This window comes from Dioscorea cayenensis, unplaced genomic scaffold, assembly GCF_009730915.1.
Source record: "Dioscorea cayenensis subsp. rotundata cultivar TDr96_F1 unplaced genomic scaffold, TDr96_F1_v2_PseudoChromosome.rev07_lg8_w22 25.fasta BLBR01001049.1, whole genome shotgun sequence".
NCBI lineage: Eukaryota > Viridiplantae > Streptophyta > Magnoliopsida > Dioscoreales > Dioscoreaceae > Dioscorea > Dioscorea cayenensis.
The window spans coordinates 63,590-82,122 of NW_024087440.1; the positions used below are offsets into that span (position 1 = coordinate 63,590).

General features: G+C 34.5%; 1 protein-coding gene across 1 annotated transcript in view; it reads right to left on the minus strand.

The window, feature by feature from the left end:
- Window positions 1-18,533, minus strand: part of LOC120255528 (endonuclease MutS2) — a 53,576-nt gene that overhangs the window by 34,742 nt on the left and 301 nt on the right. The window contains 15 exon segments of the mRNA XM_039263335.1: window positions 1,249-1,379; window positions 2,343-2,390; window positions 3,196-3,323; window positions 6,597-6,744; window positions 6,827-6,901; window positions 7,003-7,257; window positions 9,509-9,568; window positions 9,656-9,779; window positions 15,754-15,762; window positions 15,834-15,916; window positions 16,125-16,181; window positions 17,017-17,067; window positions 17,849-17,932; window positions 18,014-18,181; window positions 18,348-18,476. Coding sequence (XP_039119269.1) covers window positions 1,249-1,379; window positions 2,343-2,390; window positions 3,196-3,323; window positions 6,597-6,744; window positions 6,827-6,901; window positions 7,003-7,257; window positions 9,509-9,568; window positions 9,656-9,779; window positions 15,754-15,762; window positions 15,834-15,916; window positions 16,125-16,181; window positions 17,017-17,067; window positions 17,849-17,932; window positions 18,014-18,181; window positions 18,348-18,476 — 1,550 coding nt within the window.

The following is an 18,533-nucleotide window of genomic DNA, read 5'->3' on the forward strand; positions in this document are numbered from 1 at the left end:
CTGGGCCAACCTAGACCCTTTACTGAAGCTAGGCCGGACCTAGTTCATTTGTTACAACCAACCCTGAGCCAACTTGGTTTCTACTTTTTAGAATAGAAATGGAGGAAAAAGTTCACATGTGATTTGGGTTCGTGTTGGGTTGTTGGATAAGCTACCTTTCTTATATACCCCACTTTTCTGAATCACTGCTACTACTTGCTTCCCGCTTTCACTGAAAAATCTAGCAGCCATCTTCATTTCTTCACTCAATCTCTACACTTGAGCATGTCTTTGCCGAGACTTGCTAGGCAAAGACGTTTTGATCCTTGGTTTAGCTGTACCTTAATGACCAGAGTGACAGCGGAGATCCTTACATGGAGGGGTGAAATCAGTCTTAGGGCAATGCTTATAGCATGCCTAATCCCAGGCTTTGAGTTTCTAACTCAGATTTGCTATTTAATTAAATCTATTGCATGTATAATCAAAATTATATGTTGTAACAAATATGTCATCATCATCAAGCACAATGGTTGCTTAGTGAAGTGCTAGATACTAGCCTAAACCAAATATTTTTGTCAAGTAAAGATAATGACAATAAAAATATTTTAGGCATTAATGTCTGAGAACTTGATTAAATGAATGGGGCAAAGAATAATCAGAAGATTTACCTCCTAAGATCAACATGCACATCGCATTAATGTCTGAGAACTTGATTAAATGAATGGGGCAAAGAATAATCAGAAGATTTACCTCCTAAGATCAACATGCACAGCTAAACATTCTGGCATAGAAACTCGTTACTGACTATCATTGGTTAGCCTTAATTCGAAAATTATGCATTTGGATAACAAGCATATTGAACCAACATCTGGGACCAAAGAAAATACCATCTAAAACAACTAGATAATATTATAGTCAAATCATCATTTGCATGACCCATGAAATAACACATTTTTATATAGACAATGTGTTAGTTCTTCATACTGCAGCAGATGGGCCTACAAGAATGTCATGCTTTAAAGAATTATTCAAAATATAAATAAATATATTTAGAATAAATTTGCTTGCAATTTAAAACTTAAAAAAAAAAAAGAGCATAGTAAGATAAAGCACTGCCAGCATTTGAGTTTCAAATGTATTCGCACACATGACAGAAGGCTTGTGTTAAAAAATTTAAAGCACAATGATAGCTGCGAGCCTGCGAATGAGAATTCTACACCAAATAACTAACAACAATGCCACGGATGATAGTGACAGCTAGATATCTACCTGTACTTCAAAGTTTTCAGTTCGCCATGATGAGTGGTAGCCACTGTCAAATATGAACCTTCTGCTGCAAAAGATTCAAGAAGTGACATTCCCAACGCAGCTCCTTCAAGAGGATTTGTACCAGCACCAACCTGAAGATCAAGAATACAAAAACAAACCCCACCAGGTGAGCCATCCATGTATAGCTGCTTTCGGAAACTAAAATAGGATGATGATGAATTGACACCCTACTCAGCATTAGCACATTAGCATAATAGCTAAATGATCAATGGCATTGGTGGCTAAATATTTTCCTTAATGGTATAATGTCAATCACTGCACAGTGTGTGTCAGTGTGAGTGTGTGTGTGAGCGTGCGCAAGCAAGCGCTGATTCATAAAACTTTCCCATAAACCCCTGTCAAGGGAAAAACAACATCGCAAATACACGTGTTTTTAAGTCAAGTACAAGAACAATAAATGATGATTGCATATGTTTGTAAGATATGTTTGTGTGTGTCGGAGTGAAAATCCTTCCTGAAGAGATCAAGAAGAAAGCAGTGAGAGATTTGGTTTGTGTTGAACCCACCTTTTGTTGACAGATACCAGACAGCAAAAATTCAATATATGCTTAATCATCACACCCATCAATATATATATAATAACATAATTCAAGATAATAATGCATAAGCATCATAGAAGCACAGGTGACACTAAGATTACACTCTCTTGCATGTGGCATCTTTGCCATGGCCACTCACATTTGAAAAAGAACTTATCAACTTATGTGAGAAGTAATACACCTATCAAAAATAGCTTCATAGAGCATGTTATAGAAATTCTAGAATGATGAATTTAAGTTATCAATAGGCTTTTAAGAAATGAAAAATTTTTCTACCTCGACTTTCTGACAGCCCATCAATATATATATATATATATATACATATATATAAAAGACAGTTGAAAATGACATGAAAGTATAAATCAATTGCAAAATAGCTTGTGCATTCCTTTATGGAACATCATGCATGATAGCATGATCATGAGATTAAATAGATAAGACAGAAAATTCAAAATATCAATCACATATGACAATCTTATACAGAAGACAACTTACTTCATCCAGTAGTACCAAGGACTTGTTAGATGATTGCGAACGAATAGCCTGGTAAAATAGATGCAGAAATGAGATGCTTTATATATTTGAAGGAAAAGTTGAAGTTTCAAAAGGTGTTAAAAAAAAGTGTGTTGTGATCTACATACATCTTATATAAAAAAGAACAAATGCTTAGCTTTCTAATCTGGTGCTACATTGCCAAAACACAAACAGTTTCTCATCTCTTACCAGCAAAAACGAAAGTTCAAGTTAACTATGATATCAAAAAAACTTGGGTCATAAATCAATTTTGGCCCAGACACTACTTGTGGTTAGAAGATCATGGTGAAGCATCATCCGTTGTAAAAATTGAATATGTGATTGACAACTGCACATGCTATGTCCTCACAAAACAATAAAGCTTCTCATATGCATATATAATATACCTATTGTGGTGGATAAGGCCAAGACTGTAGAGGGAGCATTACCACAAATTGATGATCCAAACCATTCTACTTAATCAGCATTATCTCAAATGTCATGCAAACCAATGGTTACTGTAAAAAATAAGAAATGACATTTTGAAGTTAGATCTGCAATAAAATTATGTCCAAAGTGTGCATTTTCTTTGTCACAGGAATACCGCAAAAGGCACTTCATACTACATGGTGTCGATAATCATTTTGACTGACCCACATGCCTTTTGGCAGTAGGGTAAAACATAACAGTTGCGCTCATGGATCTTTAAACTCAGCATACACTTTAAAATTTTAATTAATGATGTCCAAGTGTAGAGGCATTTGCCAACCTGAACAGTGATTGGTGACATGGCACTACCATGAGATATTTAGAAGAGGAAAAACTGGTGACTTACACTTATCTGCCTCAGGTGACCTGAAAACGTTGACAATGATTGCGTCAATGACTGCTCATCACCAATATCAGCATAAATTGCATCAAACCAAGGGATTTTGACAGGGTCAGATGCCAGAACATAAAGACCTAAAAATGTATACAGTCAGGAAATATGATATGATTCTAGAACAACAGAACTTGCTATTTCACACATTAATCTCATTCAAACTATGTTCTCTTTAATTGCGGAGTATAGCCAACAACCTTTCCTTATGTGGCAGATAAATCTCTTCACAAAATCAAAGATATGCAGGTAAGAAATTATACTAACTTGATGGATTGCATCAATTAACTTCAAACAATTGTAAATAATGAACAGAAGTTTTTTTTCTTATTTTTGCAACGGCATGCATAAAACACAAATCACACTCACAAATACGAGTTCTTAAACAAAGGCTGAGAAGAGGATATGATGGTCAAATGTTTGTTGTGCTCTCATAGTTTTCATGGTCAGTGTATCAGTCATTGGCTGGAGAGAGGGAATTCACATCAGGTGCGTAGATTTACTGTTACATTTGATACGAACACAAGAAAGATTTTGTTTTTTTAAACAGAAGTTTTAAGCTAAATAGGACGAGAGGCATGGGCTTATGTATTCAAATCCATATTTTACTATATAAGCCAATATGGGACTAACAGTTACTCTAATGTATGTCATGGTCAACATCATTGCAGTGGGATAGTCCCAAATTTTGTTCATTGCAGGAACTTCTACCCTTAGTTTAAATATGCAGAGTATAAAAAAAAAGGGGGCCAAAATTTTCAGCCATAAAGCAATATGCACATCTGACAAAAAATTGTATCAAGAACCCTAACATAACTTGTAATTAGACAGACCAAAGTTGCCCAAACATTGTACATACTGTAGATGTCAGAATAGTGAAAATCTAAATGTTAGGTAGCGTTTGGTTGGATGTAATTTCAAATCACGTTGGATTTCTAGTTACTGATATGGCTGGAAATACTTAGCTTTTCAAAAATACTGATCTGAGTCAAATCTTGTGTTTGGTTGGATGTAAGCTGGAATTCTTGTATTATAAGATTTTATGTTTGTTTGGAAGGATTTGTAAATCTGGAATTGGAAAACATGTGTATAAGTGTATGGATATGTCTGCGTATATGCATATATACATATATATATACATATACATATACATATATATATATATATGTATATGTATATATTTGTGTATATATACATATATATTTATATATATACATATATATGTGTATTTATATATGTAAACATACTATATATAGGTATATATAGGGAATGTATATACATACATGTATGTATATATAACTATATGTATGTATATGTATGTGCATACATATATGTGTATATATGTATATGTGTATGTGTATATGTATAGATTTATGTATATATATGTATGTATGTATGTATATGTATGTGTATACATATACGTATATGTGTATATATATGTGTGTGTATGTATATGTGTATAGAGCTGTCAATTCGGGCTTGGCCCGCCTGGAGGCGTAGCCTCAAAGCGAGGCTCAACCCGTAGCGGGCCGCGAGGTTGGGACGGGTCGACCCGCTGACCCGCCTCTAATATATATATAATGTATTTTATATAATATATATATATATATATTGAGATTGACATATTATTAAGGATTTAAATTAAAAAAATAAATAAATAATTTTTAATGAAGTTTAATATGCATTTAATTATGTTTTTAAAAAGAAATATGGAGATAACAAAAACATTTTAATGAGCTATTGATTTTGATGAATATTATGATTGTAATGGATGTTTTTTTATTTTTGTGCTTTGTTAATTTTTGTTAAATTTTTTTGTTGATTAGTAATGGATGAATGTTATAATTGTAATAAATGTTTTTATCTTGTGGTTTTGTTGTTGTTTTTTTAAAATTTTTGTTGATTGTAAATTTATAATAGTGTTTTTTTATTTAGAGATTTTTGTAATTATTGTTGATTTTGTTAGGTTTTGAATATTATAATGGATGTTTTTTTATTTTTTGTTAATTATTGCATGTTTTTAATTTTTTTAATTTAGTTTTTTTATGAATTTATAATGAATGTTTTCAATGTTTCATATATTACAACATTTATAAAAAAATAAAATAAATTAATTATTTTGATTTTTTGCGGGCGGCCCGCCCAACCCTAACAAAACCGAAACGGGTCGGGTCGGGTTGGCATTTTGCCGGCCCGCCCTGCCCCGCCAAATGAGCGGGTTTTAGTGACGCTGGGTCGGCCCGCCCACTCGACTCCGCTCTATATGTGTATATGTATATGTGTATGTGTATATGTATATGTGTATATATGTATATATGTATATGTGTATGTGTATGTGTATATATGTATATGTGTATGTGTATATGTGTATATGTATATGTGTATGTGTATATGTGTATATGTATAGATTTATGTATATATGTATGTATATGTATGTGTATATATGTATATGTATATGTATAGATTTCTGTGTATATATATATATATATGTATATATACATATGCATATATACTGGTTTTGAATTCCCGGGATTTGGTTTTACGGTCATTTTGACCGTAAACCAAAATCCCTCAATGATGGGATTTCAAAAGCACATGAAAAAGGAAATACATCAAAACAAACACCGGATTTTAAAAAGGTAAGGGATTTGGAGTTACATGTAACTCCAAATCCCTTGAAACAAACACTAACCTTAGTGGACAAGGGGAATCTAATCTGGATAGATCAGATGCAATTTAACATGGAGAATTTGACTTTAGTAAGGCTGGAAATAAAACTAGGGCCAATTAAAAGTAATGGGTCTGACATAGGGAGTGCACATCGGGAGAATATAAGGCCAACTTGGGACATATCAATATTGAAGGCATTTCAACTCATGTTTATCCAAAAAAGAGACAAGCATATCAATCCAAATCCCATTCCATTTTTTCATCCAAGGCTTCATGAATTGCTTAAGTGAGGACCAATTAGATTAGAGTTCCACTTATCTTGTTGAATCAGGCATGAGAACAGTATATATAGTTATAGCTATATTAATTAAATGGCTGTTTAAAAGGCTCTGCACTAAATTAATCTGAACAAGTGAAAAAATTGCCATTACTCTTGTGCAAATTAGTTGTTGGCTTTGTACCCATATAGTATAAGGAAATAGCATATGTTATCAGATATTCCCAAGAATATTTAAATTCCAACTATTTAGCGGAATAGAGTAATACATGTGACAGAGCAATAAGATACTAAACATACCAAAGCAAAGGTAAAGATATAAGGAAATAGCATATGTTACATAAACCATCAGATATTCCCAAGAATATTTAAATTCCAACTATTTAGTGGAAAAATTGTATGTGCAAACCTGTTTTAGCCATCAACGATGCTAGACCAACAGTCTTTATGCTAATGGTTTTCCCCCCTGTATTTGGGCCAGTTATAACCAACACCCCAGTTTCTAAAGGAATCATAAAATCAACTGGGACTGGAAGGTTTTTTTCCAAAGCAGCGACCTGCGTAAAACTACATTAACGGGTTCTACAATTTCCAAAAGCCAAAAAGTTCACAGATAGAACTCCCGGAGGAGTGGCTAACCTTAAGTTTCATTGAAGAAAGAATTGAATCCATATTATCATCCATTTTACCTTGCAATCTCCTCCTCCTGATATCCTACAGAAAAAGAACAATCACAGCAGCAAGTTGATTGTTTAATCAGACCTCACTACCACTGCATATATCAGTAGATAGAACTTCGAGTGAACCTAACATACCGCATAAACATTGGCAACATCCTTTCTTGCTTTATTTAAGTTTTCATGATGCTTCCGGATTAACAGAGGATGGTGAGCTTGCGGCATATACAGTTTCCATTCCTTTTGAGGAAGACCCGAAGACAAAGCTTTCCTGGAAGCTCTTTCATTAGAGGGTTTGCCCTTATTGATGCCTCTTTGCTTCTCATCACCAGGAATGAACAAGTCTGGGCAAGAACCACCATATGCAATGCTGAACTTTGCTCGAGCAAAGATCTGCATCCAAAAGCATTAATTTCAAAGAAATGACAGACGTAAGGACACAACATTTGAAGATCAAGTGGATCTGAAACAATCATTGCATCATCATGATAAGGCTAGGATATGAATCGCAGTGTATCATCTTTGATTTCCGAATTCAGCTTTTCAGACCAATTGAGATTCAATACATACTCCTCTTGATCACAGTCGTAGACATTCCTCGTGTACTTGTAACGATGACAATAACTCTTCTCAATGCCTTTGGCCAGTTTCAATTCACTTTTCTTTTCTTAAAAAAACACTATACCTATGAATGAAATAAGTGCTTCTTGTGACAAAAGAGCTTTTTTGGATTGGTTTCAAAAAGCAAAAGCCCCAAAAATATGGTTTTGGACCTTTTTCCAAAAGCCAAGATTGGAGGACAAGGCACTTTGACAAAAAATTTATGATGAAAGTGGCCTTGGAGGAAAAAATAAATTCCCAATCATATCCCTATATAAAGTTAGTGTCCTTCAAGCTTGCCAGAGTATGGGACCTCATCACTCGCAATCTACCTAAAGCCTCACCAGACTAAGGGGGATTATCTGAGATTTTGATAACTGATGACTCTTTAATCATATTGAAGTATTTGCTGCTCACTTCATTGAAGGTGTTAGATTTCTCAGGGCAAACCAGTTTTCTAGCTTTAGTTGGATAGTTAACAAGATTTTCTGGCCATATAACTTCTTAAATGTGATTTTGAATTAGCTACTCGAACAAGTTAGAGTTCTATGAGCAAACATCACACCACAGTTGGCATATTGCCAGCCACTGTATTAGGCATCAACATTTTGATGCAAATCACACATAAGATTCTCCAAAATGAAGCAAAATGCTTCCAACTATAACAAGTAATTATCAATATTCAATGTCTTCAAATGAGCACAAAAACATAGAGTCAACCATGAAAGGCTCAGGATGACAAGGAATCCTCCAATCTTAGTTATATAGGCAGAATCTCCACTTATAACTAAAGAGTGGTGGAGTGGCAACCTATTACTAAGTAAAAAGATTGATTTCTTATTCCACAAATTTTTTAATCTTACAGGTTAAGCCCGACAAACTAACAAATGAGATAAGAAATCAATGCAGATAAGGATAAGTTTTTATAAGGATATATGAAATTCAATTGCTAGGTTTAACAGTTCAAAATAGGTCAAACAGAACTAATATCTAAATTCATGAACATAAGTGCAGGTAACATATTTCAATTGCTAGCTTCAACAGTTTAAAATAGGTCAAATAGAACTAATATCTAAATTCATGAACATAAGTGCGGGTAACATATTTCAAGCATACGAAAATTAAATTACTTTGACAAAAATATCAACACAATTTTTGCCAAATCAAGCAGTCAATTCTCAAGAAAAAAAAAAAGCAATATCAACTTATGGCAGCCCACACCACATTAACAAAATGTTTATGTTATCTTTTGCAGAGTTAGCTAGACATTCTTAGGCCTTCTAAAGAGGATAACCTATGCACATAACTCAAGAGAATTCAGCTCTATGGAAGGTTAACAGACAGTCTTACCTCGTGTGCAAAGACTATTTTCTTGCCCCAAACTTGTGACACAAGTCACAAACAAGCAAGTTTATTGCTACTCCAATGCATGTTTTTCAAGTTCCTACAACAATTAAATAGACAATATGCAAATAGAGATTCATTATCACAAACTAGCCAGTTGCCTTGCTAAAGCACAAGAGACTAAAGTACAAGATCTCAGAATAATACTTTGGTTACATCCTAAAATGACTTCAATTGTTCAAATGCTCCATCAAACCAATGTCAATGAATTTAACTTTTTTTAATATTCAATAAATCTCAAACTCTTTTCCACATATTGCCCAAATGACAAAAACATGATTTCTACTAATATGAAAGTCAAACTATTTTATGGCAATTATACATAAATTGCCTTATCACTTCGCTATTATTTTATAGTCACTATAGCCTAGACATGTCCTAAGGAAAAAGCACAGATATATGTGCATCCACATCTTTAACTAGCACAAACAATTTAATTTAAAATTGGAGTAAGGAGACTACTTCTAAAGTCCTTTTAGGAAAGAAGTCACCCATAGAAAAATTTGCCAAGCATATAACACAATCCATAACCCTACTTTATCATGAAACTAAGTTCAAACCAATTAATACCATGTCCTTTAATGCAAAAATGTTCAAGTATATATAGTTTGACTAGAAGAAGACACAGACAGTCACATACAGCATCTAAATCAATTATGGTCTGCACCAACAGCTGAATGGCATCAAGTTCTGCCAGCATCTGTCAAAAGAAGCCAGGAATCCAACATTAGAGCAAAATAAAAATGCTAATTTTTAGAAAGCTGACAAATGTTTAATTCCAATTAACCTTGTCTGTCAACCTTGATAGTACTTCCTCTTCAGCCTTGGCAGTTGATGCCATTGCATTTTGCAATTCATCATTTAATGAGACAGCAGCAAGTGGTTCTATAAGGCCACCAACATCTGAACCGCTGAAATAAAAAGAAAGGCATCAAGATTAAAGATAAACTAAATCAAGATACACCATTTATGCATCTTAGAGCACGTCAGAACATAACCACCAGTAACAGACACTCCATCGAAAGCTGTTAGAAAATTGTCTAAATAGGCAATGGAGTGACCAAGAATGATTGGAAATGGAAGTAGTGACAACCAGGAATCAGCAGCATATCTAATTCAGTTCTCATTAAGAATTCTTTAAATCGAGAGAATGAAAGGGGCAACAATTCTATGATATGTACCCAAACGATGGTAGAAGCATAAAAGAGTGCCTAAAAATTGCCAAACACTACTAACCGTAATAGGAATCGGTACAGTTACCACGACAATAAGTATGGAACCTACTTAATATAAACAGGCAAACATCTACCAATCACCGGATTACAGCTGGAGTAAACGAAGCAACTACCGAAAGGTGCAAAAAGCCGAAAAGGAAAACAAAATATATCAGCGAAGAAACAAAATGTGGCTCAAACATCATAAAGGCTGGTATGATGGCGTCAACGTACATAACATTACCCTCCGCCGGAACAGGGGACAACGAATGAGATAGAAGCTATATACTTTTAAAATCTCTTTATTTAATAGGCTCAGTCAAAGTGTTGAATCTGCCAGAATCAGAAACAATGACCGAAGACATTAAACCAATGATGAATATGCAAGGAGTAATAGGACTATTTGTTGTGCAGGATAGGAGGCCACATATAGAATCAGAGAACCTCCCAGAATTCACACGCGTATTTCAGGGCTACTCCACGTACAAAGCAGACGTAATAATTAAGACTGAACTACGATCTCGATACGCTATGATGATGAAAAGGAAAATTATTATTAACGAGGTTGGATCGACGTATATAGAAGATATGAGGAAATACGTCAAAATGTCAAGCCGCTATCCTGTCTGGAGTTCATTCTAAGATGAAGACGGTGAACACTCCGGCAAATATTCAAATACTATAAAAAAATGCATTATTATTATTATATATAACATGGGGCAGCACAATAAAGAGCTGTATCGAAGTAGGATAAAATTTTCGTTTCGGCTTCATGTAACGAACTAAATATTAAATTTATGTAAATTCCAAGTTTGTTATTTACTACATACGTCTTCCGGCAATTAGCCGTAGACAAATAATAAACAACAATACCAATACGCACAAAAGCACTTCAATTATAGAAAACATACATTATTCAACAACGGCCGCGCAGCGCAATACATAGTTATACAAACATACCAAAATACATAGGTATACAAACATACCAAAATACATAGGTATATAAACATACCAAAATATATAGTATACATAATTACCAAAATACATCATAATAGTTTTGACTGAAGCGGTAAGGTAGTTTCACTACGTAGTACTGTCATTGCCTCAGAAATGGATTTACCAATAATAACACCAAGTTTGTCCGGATCCATTGAAATACTAGCACATGCAGCGGAATGACTGGAACAGCCCACTTCGAAACAGACGGCCTAATATCAATTACCTCTGTTGCCATGGCTCCATTCTTTGACAACTCATTCTCCAGAACCAGTGTAGAAGCCATATCACAGTATCACAGTAAGACTCACCAAGTAATAGCAAGAATCGATCATACATCTGAAGATTGGATGTACTCCGACAAATAGCTCTTGAAACATGGGACCTTAGCAACATGTTTAAAATCAACATCATTCATGCTGAAAGACGGAGAATTAATCTTGACGGACGGACCGCGATATATGATATTATTGGATTTCCGTGCAGCTATCAACTTTAATAAACCCTTGAATTTTGTGAAATGTGATCCCTCCCTGACATTTGAATCAACCACTTAATAGAAAGCCTTCCATGGTATAGGATTATAGACGGAGAAATAAGAGTTCGAAAAAATAATTAAGATCAATTTGACAGGCTATAGAGAAGCAATACTCCGCCTGCAAAGTATGTCCTACTTCCACCCGCTCATCATGAATCTCCACGACGACCAAACCAATTGCATTGAACGGAACCTGGGGATTATATTCTATTCTGCAGTGATCAACCCTCAGACTATGCCTTTGAACCTTAGCCTCATAAAAATAATATAATACAAAAGGTTGGATGTCAGTGGCTGACAAATCTAATCCTCGAGGGACCAAGCCATATCAGGAAGACTATTTGGGCATGATCTCTAGGTACGCATAATTATATTTGTGGGCATCTGGACTTTAATCCGTCCACGTTTCAACAAAATGTATTGTACAATGTAATTGATGATGTGGCGCCAAATTACTTACGAATGAAACACTAGCAGGAGTTGATTGGTGCTCAGCGAGATTGACAGACCAATTGTAAGTATGGTAAACTGATCCGAATTAAAAGTAGGATCCCATACATCATTCTCTGTAATCTAGGACATGATTCAAGCTATAAGGAATACTTGGATAGGTCGGACAATATAGTTTTACGTGACTGGATGCTGAAGAATGTCAATTTTGAATTCATAGAGAATCCACTCGATCACACGGACGACAACACCAACCGTGATTGTCTTCTCTCTGCTACCTGATTGTCCTTGCCGCTTCTTCATAGTTAATTTCCTTCGTTGTTCATGGACAATAGGACAAGTGAAATCATCACGGAGACCCTAGCTAATACAGGCGTTTTTTCTGCGAGCTGAATAATCCTCTGTATTTCAAAGTAAAAGATCATATCGACAAACCCTTTTTCCACCACTGGGACTGCATAACCATGGAAGTACGTTTCAACTACAACCTCCAGCGGGCATTGCATGTACACAAATGCTGGCTATTCTTCAACATATGGACAACCTTCTGGCCTCTTAGTGACAGTTTTCTACATGTATTCCAATATAATGTAATGAACTTTCTACGTAGTTACGATATAATCTCTATTAATTATGTCATTATACCTATTCAACATTTCATGGACCGATTTGATCGCTATATCCTTCATGTAGAAAATTCAGCCCATGTTTAGTTTGACTTGTATTAGTTTTGATTAAGGATTGTTCTCTGTTGTATGTCCATTTCCATTAAGTGTATACTGGTCCATAACAATATCTTAAGATAATACATACGTATTTTACTATAGATAAATAAAAGTACAGCCTTACATTACTTCGAAGTATAACACGCAGATACATATTTTATGCTAACAACGTAACAACAATCCGGTCTACACATCAACAACTAGTTGATACGGCTCCTTTCGAGGTACCTATATTGCCTAAATCCTCAAGTTTCATTTTCTTCTTCAGGTCAACCTCTTCAACAACCGTATATGCTTTAGTGACATCTTCATCATCTTTACTTATCGTTGCCGCTACTCGTAGCATACGATATACGGCTTCTTTCGTGTTTTTGTAACACGTTGACGTACTCCAACAACGGCTGCGAGTTTTCTTCAATGGCTTTTGCAACACATATACCATGAATACATTTAATGAGAGTGGTTGGCCCGTATCTGAGAAATAATAAATACACGGCCATCATCTCCTCCTTCTCCATCTTGTTTACTCATTTCCTTCTCATTGGGTGTATGAATACTTATTTTTCTTCCTGTCTACACTTTCCAATGGTCAAAGTGTCAACAGCGAGCACCATGTCGTTTTTCATTTGTTTAATACCACGGGGGACCCACATTTTGAATCTGCTGAACCTTACTTGCCACTGAATTGATTCTCTCATTATTTTATATTATTTTAATCGAGGTGGGTCCCACAGCCATTCAAGTCTCGGAAAAAGGAAAGAGGCGGGACCTTTAATTTGAATGGGCCTATCAAAATTCAACACGTGGCAGTACAGACGAGGCGGCCATCTATTACCCAAAAGATGGTAGAAGTATAAAAGAGTGCCTAAAAATTGGCCAAAAAAAAAAATGAAGGATCAAGGATTGATAAATTATGTTGAGTATGTGCACATGCATGTGCGTGCGTGCATGCATGTGTGTCATTACTTACCGGGAAAGATATAGCAATAAACAAAATTTTCCTAGAAGAACTAACCGATGTTATCAGCATATTCCAAAATAATGGTATAAATGTGAGTGTGTGCACACGCCATTATCATTACTTACTAGGAATGATATAGCAATAAACAGAATTTTTCCTCGAAGAACTAATAGATTATCAGCATATTCCAAAATAATAGTATACTCCACCTACAACAGTTTAATTTCCTAATTTTCAAGATGGGTAAGAAAAGATGCCATCCGTTCTTGCTTGTAAACGAACACAGTTGCTAAACAGTAAAATGTATTAAAATTGATATTGATAAGCCCAAGGAAAACTTTGAGAGTATGTAGCATATGGCAAAGAATAAGAAATGAAGGGAAGGCTAATGAAAACCTTAATGGTTAATTTGCACAAACAGAGGTAACATCAATAAAATCAATTTGATGCTAATTAAACTTTGAAAAAAAAATGGCCATTAGGGATTGAGTTGTTAACAAATTCTGAGAGAGCAGGTTGTAGCTAGCTAAACTCCATAATGGATGAGGACGCCGTTCATACTTGCTTGTAAATGAAAAATTGTTGCTAAACAGTATAAATATATTAAAATTTATATCGATAAGACCAGGGAAAACCTTGAAACTAAGTAGCATATGACAGAGAAGAAATGAAGAAAAGGATAATGAAACACCCATAATGGTAAACTGAAGCACAAACAGAGACAACATCAATAAAATCAATTTGATGCTAATTGGGGATTGAGTTACTGGCGTAACTCTGGCAGAGCTGGTTGTAACCAGTTAACTAAAGAATCAAGATCCTTTTGATTCTGATTGAATTTAAAAACTACCATACTAGGAAAATGCCTCTGTCAGTTAATGGTGTATTATCTAGAACTTGTCTATAAGAATCCAGTCGTGTATAGAACTTGTCTATACACCACTGTCAGTCAGTGGTGTATTATCTAGAACTTGTCTATAAGAATTTAAAAACTACCATACCGCGAATATGCCACTGTCATGGAGTATTATCTAGAACTTGTCTATAAGAATCTACTTGTGTCTACAGCAGGTTCCAGAGCTAGTCCACACAGGTTTGTGACACAAATAACGCTAACTGATAACAAATAACAGCATTTATAAGACCAAAACTAGAAAATAGCACATGAAAGGCAAGGCGATTAGAACTTGAACCGATGACATTTGCTTCTTAAAATTCAAGTGCAAAGCACCAAGAGAATTTGCATCTGAGTCTAGCAAAAGATTCAGTTAAAGCATCATATTGCATAAAATTAAATCATCAATTCAAAAGTTCAACTCTTCTAGCTTCTAACAAGTTACACAATGCAGCATTTATATTAAATCAAATTGGAAGCATGTGCAGACAAGATAAAAACTCAATTAATATTCCAGCAGATGGCTGGCAACATGTTTTTTTGTGAGTATGTCTTCATTCATCAAATCAAGTATTCTCGTTGGTACAGCCTCTGCAACAGAACATGAAAGAATAACACAAAATTTAAAGATAATTTGATCATAAATGCTTGTAAGAACAAACTAAGTAACTAACTAATAGATCTCATTGTACATCACAAGAAGAACGTCTTACTTTCAATGCCCAGACTCTTTAAGTGCTTTAGTCTTAATTAGTCCTACACAGAAACTCTTAAAGGTATGTATTATTAATAAGCATTAAACTTCTTAGTATTATGAGTTTCAGATTATTTAATACTAAGCTAGAATGAAATCTATTAGTTAGTTACTGAGTTTGTTCATATAAGCATTTAGGATGAAATTATCTTAGATTTTGTGTCATTCTTTCATGTTCTGTTGCAGAGGCTGTACCAACAAGAATACTTGATTTGATGAATGAAGACAAACTCACAAAGAACATGTTGCCAGCCATCAGCAGGTATGAATTTGTCACTGGCTTATATTTTCCAGCAAGTTAGTAATGCTTGCTAATTTCTCTATAAAAAGAGGTGCTGCAACATGGACCTACCAACAAAAACTAAATTCATAATTACAACTAGCAATTGTATAGTTGATTAAAAGGAGACAGAAGACAAACACTAGGCAAACCTGGACAATAGTAATCCATCAATTTGAGCATACTGAGCATCCATTGTTTTCAGACACCATCTTCCATTAACATTACACATTTCCTGAAGCAAAGGATAAAAGAAAATTAGTATGACTTTCTTGCCCGCATAATGGAACCAACGTTTCCTGAAGCAAGTAGACAGGCAGTTGTAAATAGTCTCCATTCTTACGGAAGCCTCCATAGAGATCTGTGATCTGTGATCAATCCTCCCTTGTTATTTCATCAAAAGTAAATTGCAAATGAAAAGAAATGGTCCAAGAAGACCATACCAAAGAGGAAGCTTCATTTTTCTCGTTCCTTGTGAGCTTGTCCATCAGTTGATATAACTGACACATGGAAAATGATCAGCATTTAAAAAAACTTTAAAGATTGATGTATGGAGAGCAACTATCAACACAAAAAATATAAAAATATATAAAAAATATATATATATCACACTGCATATCAAAAGCAAGGATTTAAAAATAAAGTTTAATATAGTAAATGTCTCTCTAAATTCTAAGCAGTTAAATAATTCAAAATTTAAAAGATCAAAGGATTTGACCTTGAAATAAAAACAACAAATACCAAAGAACTTCACAAAAAAAGTTCTCATGTAGAATGTTCCTTGTGATACAGAATGAGAACTCATCAACTACAACGAAATATGTTTCCTGTGCATGAAAGTTCAAATCAAAAAAGAACATTCATATAATTACAGTTAACACATAAATAGAAAAAAATGAAATTGGAATTGGTAAAAGTGCTCCAATACTAAAATTCAAGAAGTAGCCTAAAAGTCGGATGTGGGAAAGCATCAGAAGAAGGCGACATTCTTGATTGGAGCTAGGCAAGAACATCTGCTTAGTAGTTTAGTCTGGCAATTGTGTTAATAGAGGGAAATGAATAATGAATGGTTTGACAGATGGTAACCACTGGATCGTAAACCTGCTTAGAAAGAAACCAAATGGTCCATAATAATTCATTTATAGAGCATAGAGACTGCAAGATTTTGTTGTATCATAAATAGTTCTAGAGTGCAGCATGTATGAATCAGTATGATTAACCCTACAAAATTTAAAGGACATAGCAGATGACCCAGTTGGGGCATACATCAAAAATGAAATCAAGTCCCACTGTAGTCTAGACGTAGTATCTTTCGGATAGGAGAATTTATACTACCTTCCTTTCCAGGACTCGTACTTGATCTCTTGCTCTCTTCAACTCAGTACTCTAAAAATGAAAACAACATGGCTTTGAGGCAATCAGACTGATAGCAACATGAAATACATGACTTTGAGGTAATAAAAGAGTTTGAAAAAGTTCATTTTAGAACAAAGAATACTCTACTGATAATTCAAAAATTAAAAAATAAAAAATGTTTAAAAAAACACCTTAGCACCATTAAGAAAAGAAATCAGGATGATTTTCAAGGCATGTATCAATAAAATTTTACGCATGCAAAATCCATTTCAGAAAAATAACACAACAAATTTTATAACCAATGTTCAGTACCAGAAACTCATACAACAAATGATTTCAAAAATTTCATTAATTGGAGTCTGACATCAATTTCAAATCAAGTTGATATGTCTTCTAGTACTTTACATTTTTAAAATTATTCAATTATGCTGCAACTCGGGATTCTGATATAAAGGTTTGATGACATGGTCAGTGCAAACAAGTGTCTTGAAGTCTACTAAGTTTGTTTAAGAACCCATGATGTAATATAACACTCGCAAAATTTGTCAACCAAGAACAATAAGGGTCTACATTATGAAAATAACTTCTCATAAATTTCAGATAATTAATTACAATCAGATACACATCAACATGGTGTCACATGGAAGCAACTTAGTATGGCATAACTGCTTAATTACCTTTTAAAAAAAAAGAATGCATGAGTAACAGATAAATAATTATAAGATTTCAAGGTCCCGGTCAATTGTAAGACTCAGCATTCTTCAGGACCAGTGAACAAAATTAACAAAGTCAGTAAACGTTATAAACAAACCGCACTGTCTTTGACAGACCCATCTTCATCTATCACTTGTTGTACTGCCTTGACAAAAGGTCCGCTTATGGCAAAATCCAATATCTACAAGTATTTAAAAGAACAAAAAGAAAATCTCATCATTAAAAAGGAATGTCTTAGATCACAGGACCAAATAAAAATTACCATTTGAGTAAGAGGCATGAAGCGATTGAACCAATCGGCATCCTCCTTAACAGCTGTTTTGACAACAATTTGCAAAGTTTCACTAAACTCTATTAAACTAACAACAGCTCTTGCTTCCATTCCATCTATCGGGATACCTCTGGAAGCACGATAAATTGCTGATTTTACCTATTAAAAATGATCAAATTTAAAAAAAAAAAGAAAAAAGAAAGAACCAAGATAGCATCCAAGAAATAAATAACCCCTGGGTGAATTGAAATATATTTCCACAAAGGCAGGGTACAATAACAAAGAAAATCCGAATTTCTTGACCTAAAGACACAAAATCACTTACCAAAACAACATCGATGCCAGAGAAGTCCAACCCACTGTTCCCGTACTTGATCATCTCAACGGCAGCCGTCGTTTCTTCCAACAGCCTAAGACTCTGCTCATAGCTCAAGTCCACAGACCAAAGCCGTTCCTAAATCACATCAAAAACACGCACAGAACCCCTTCGAGAAAGATCAGGCCACCGAGA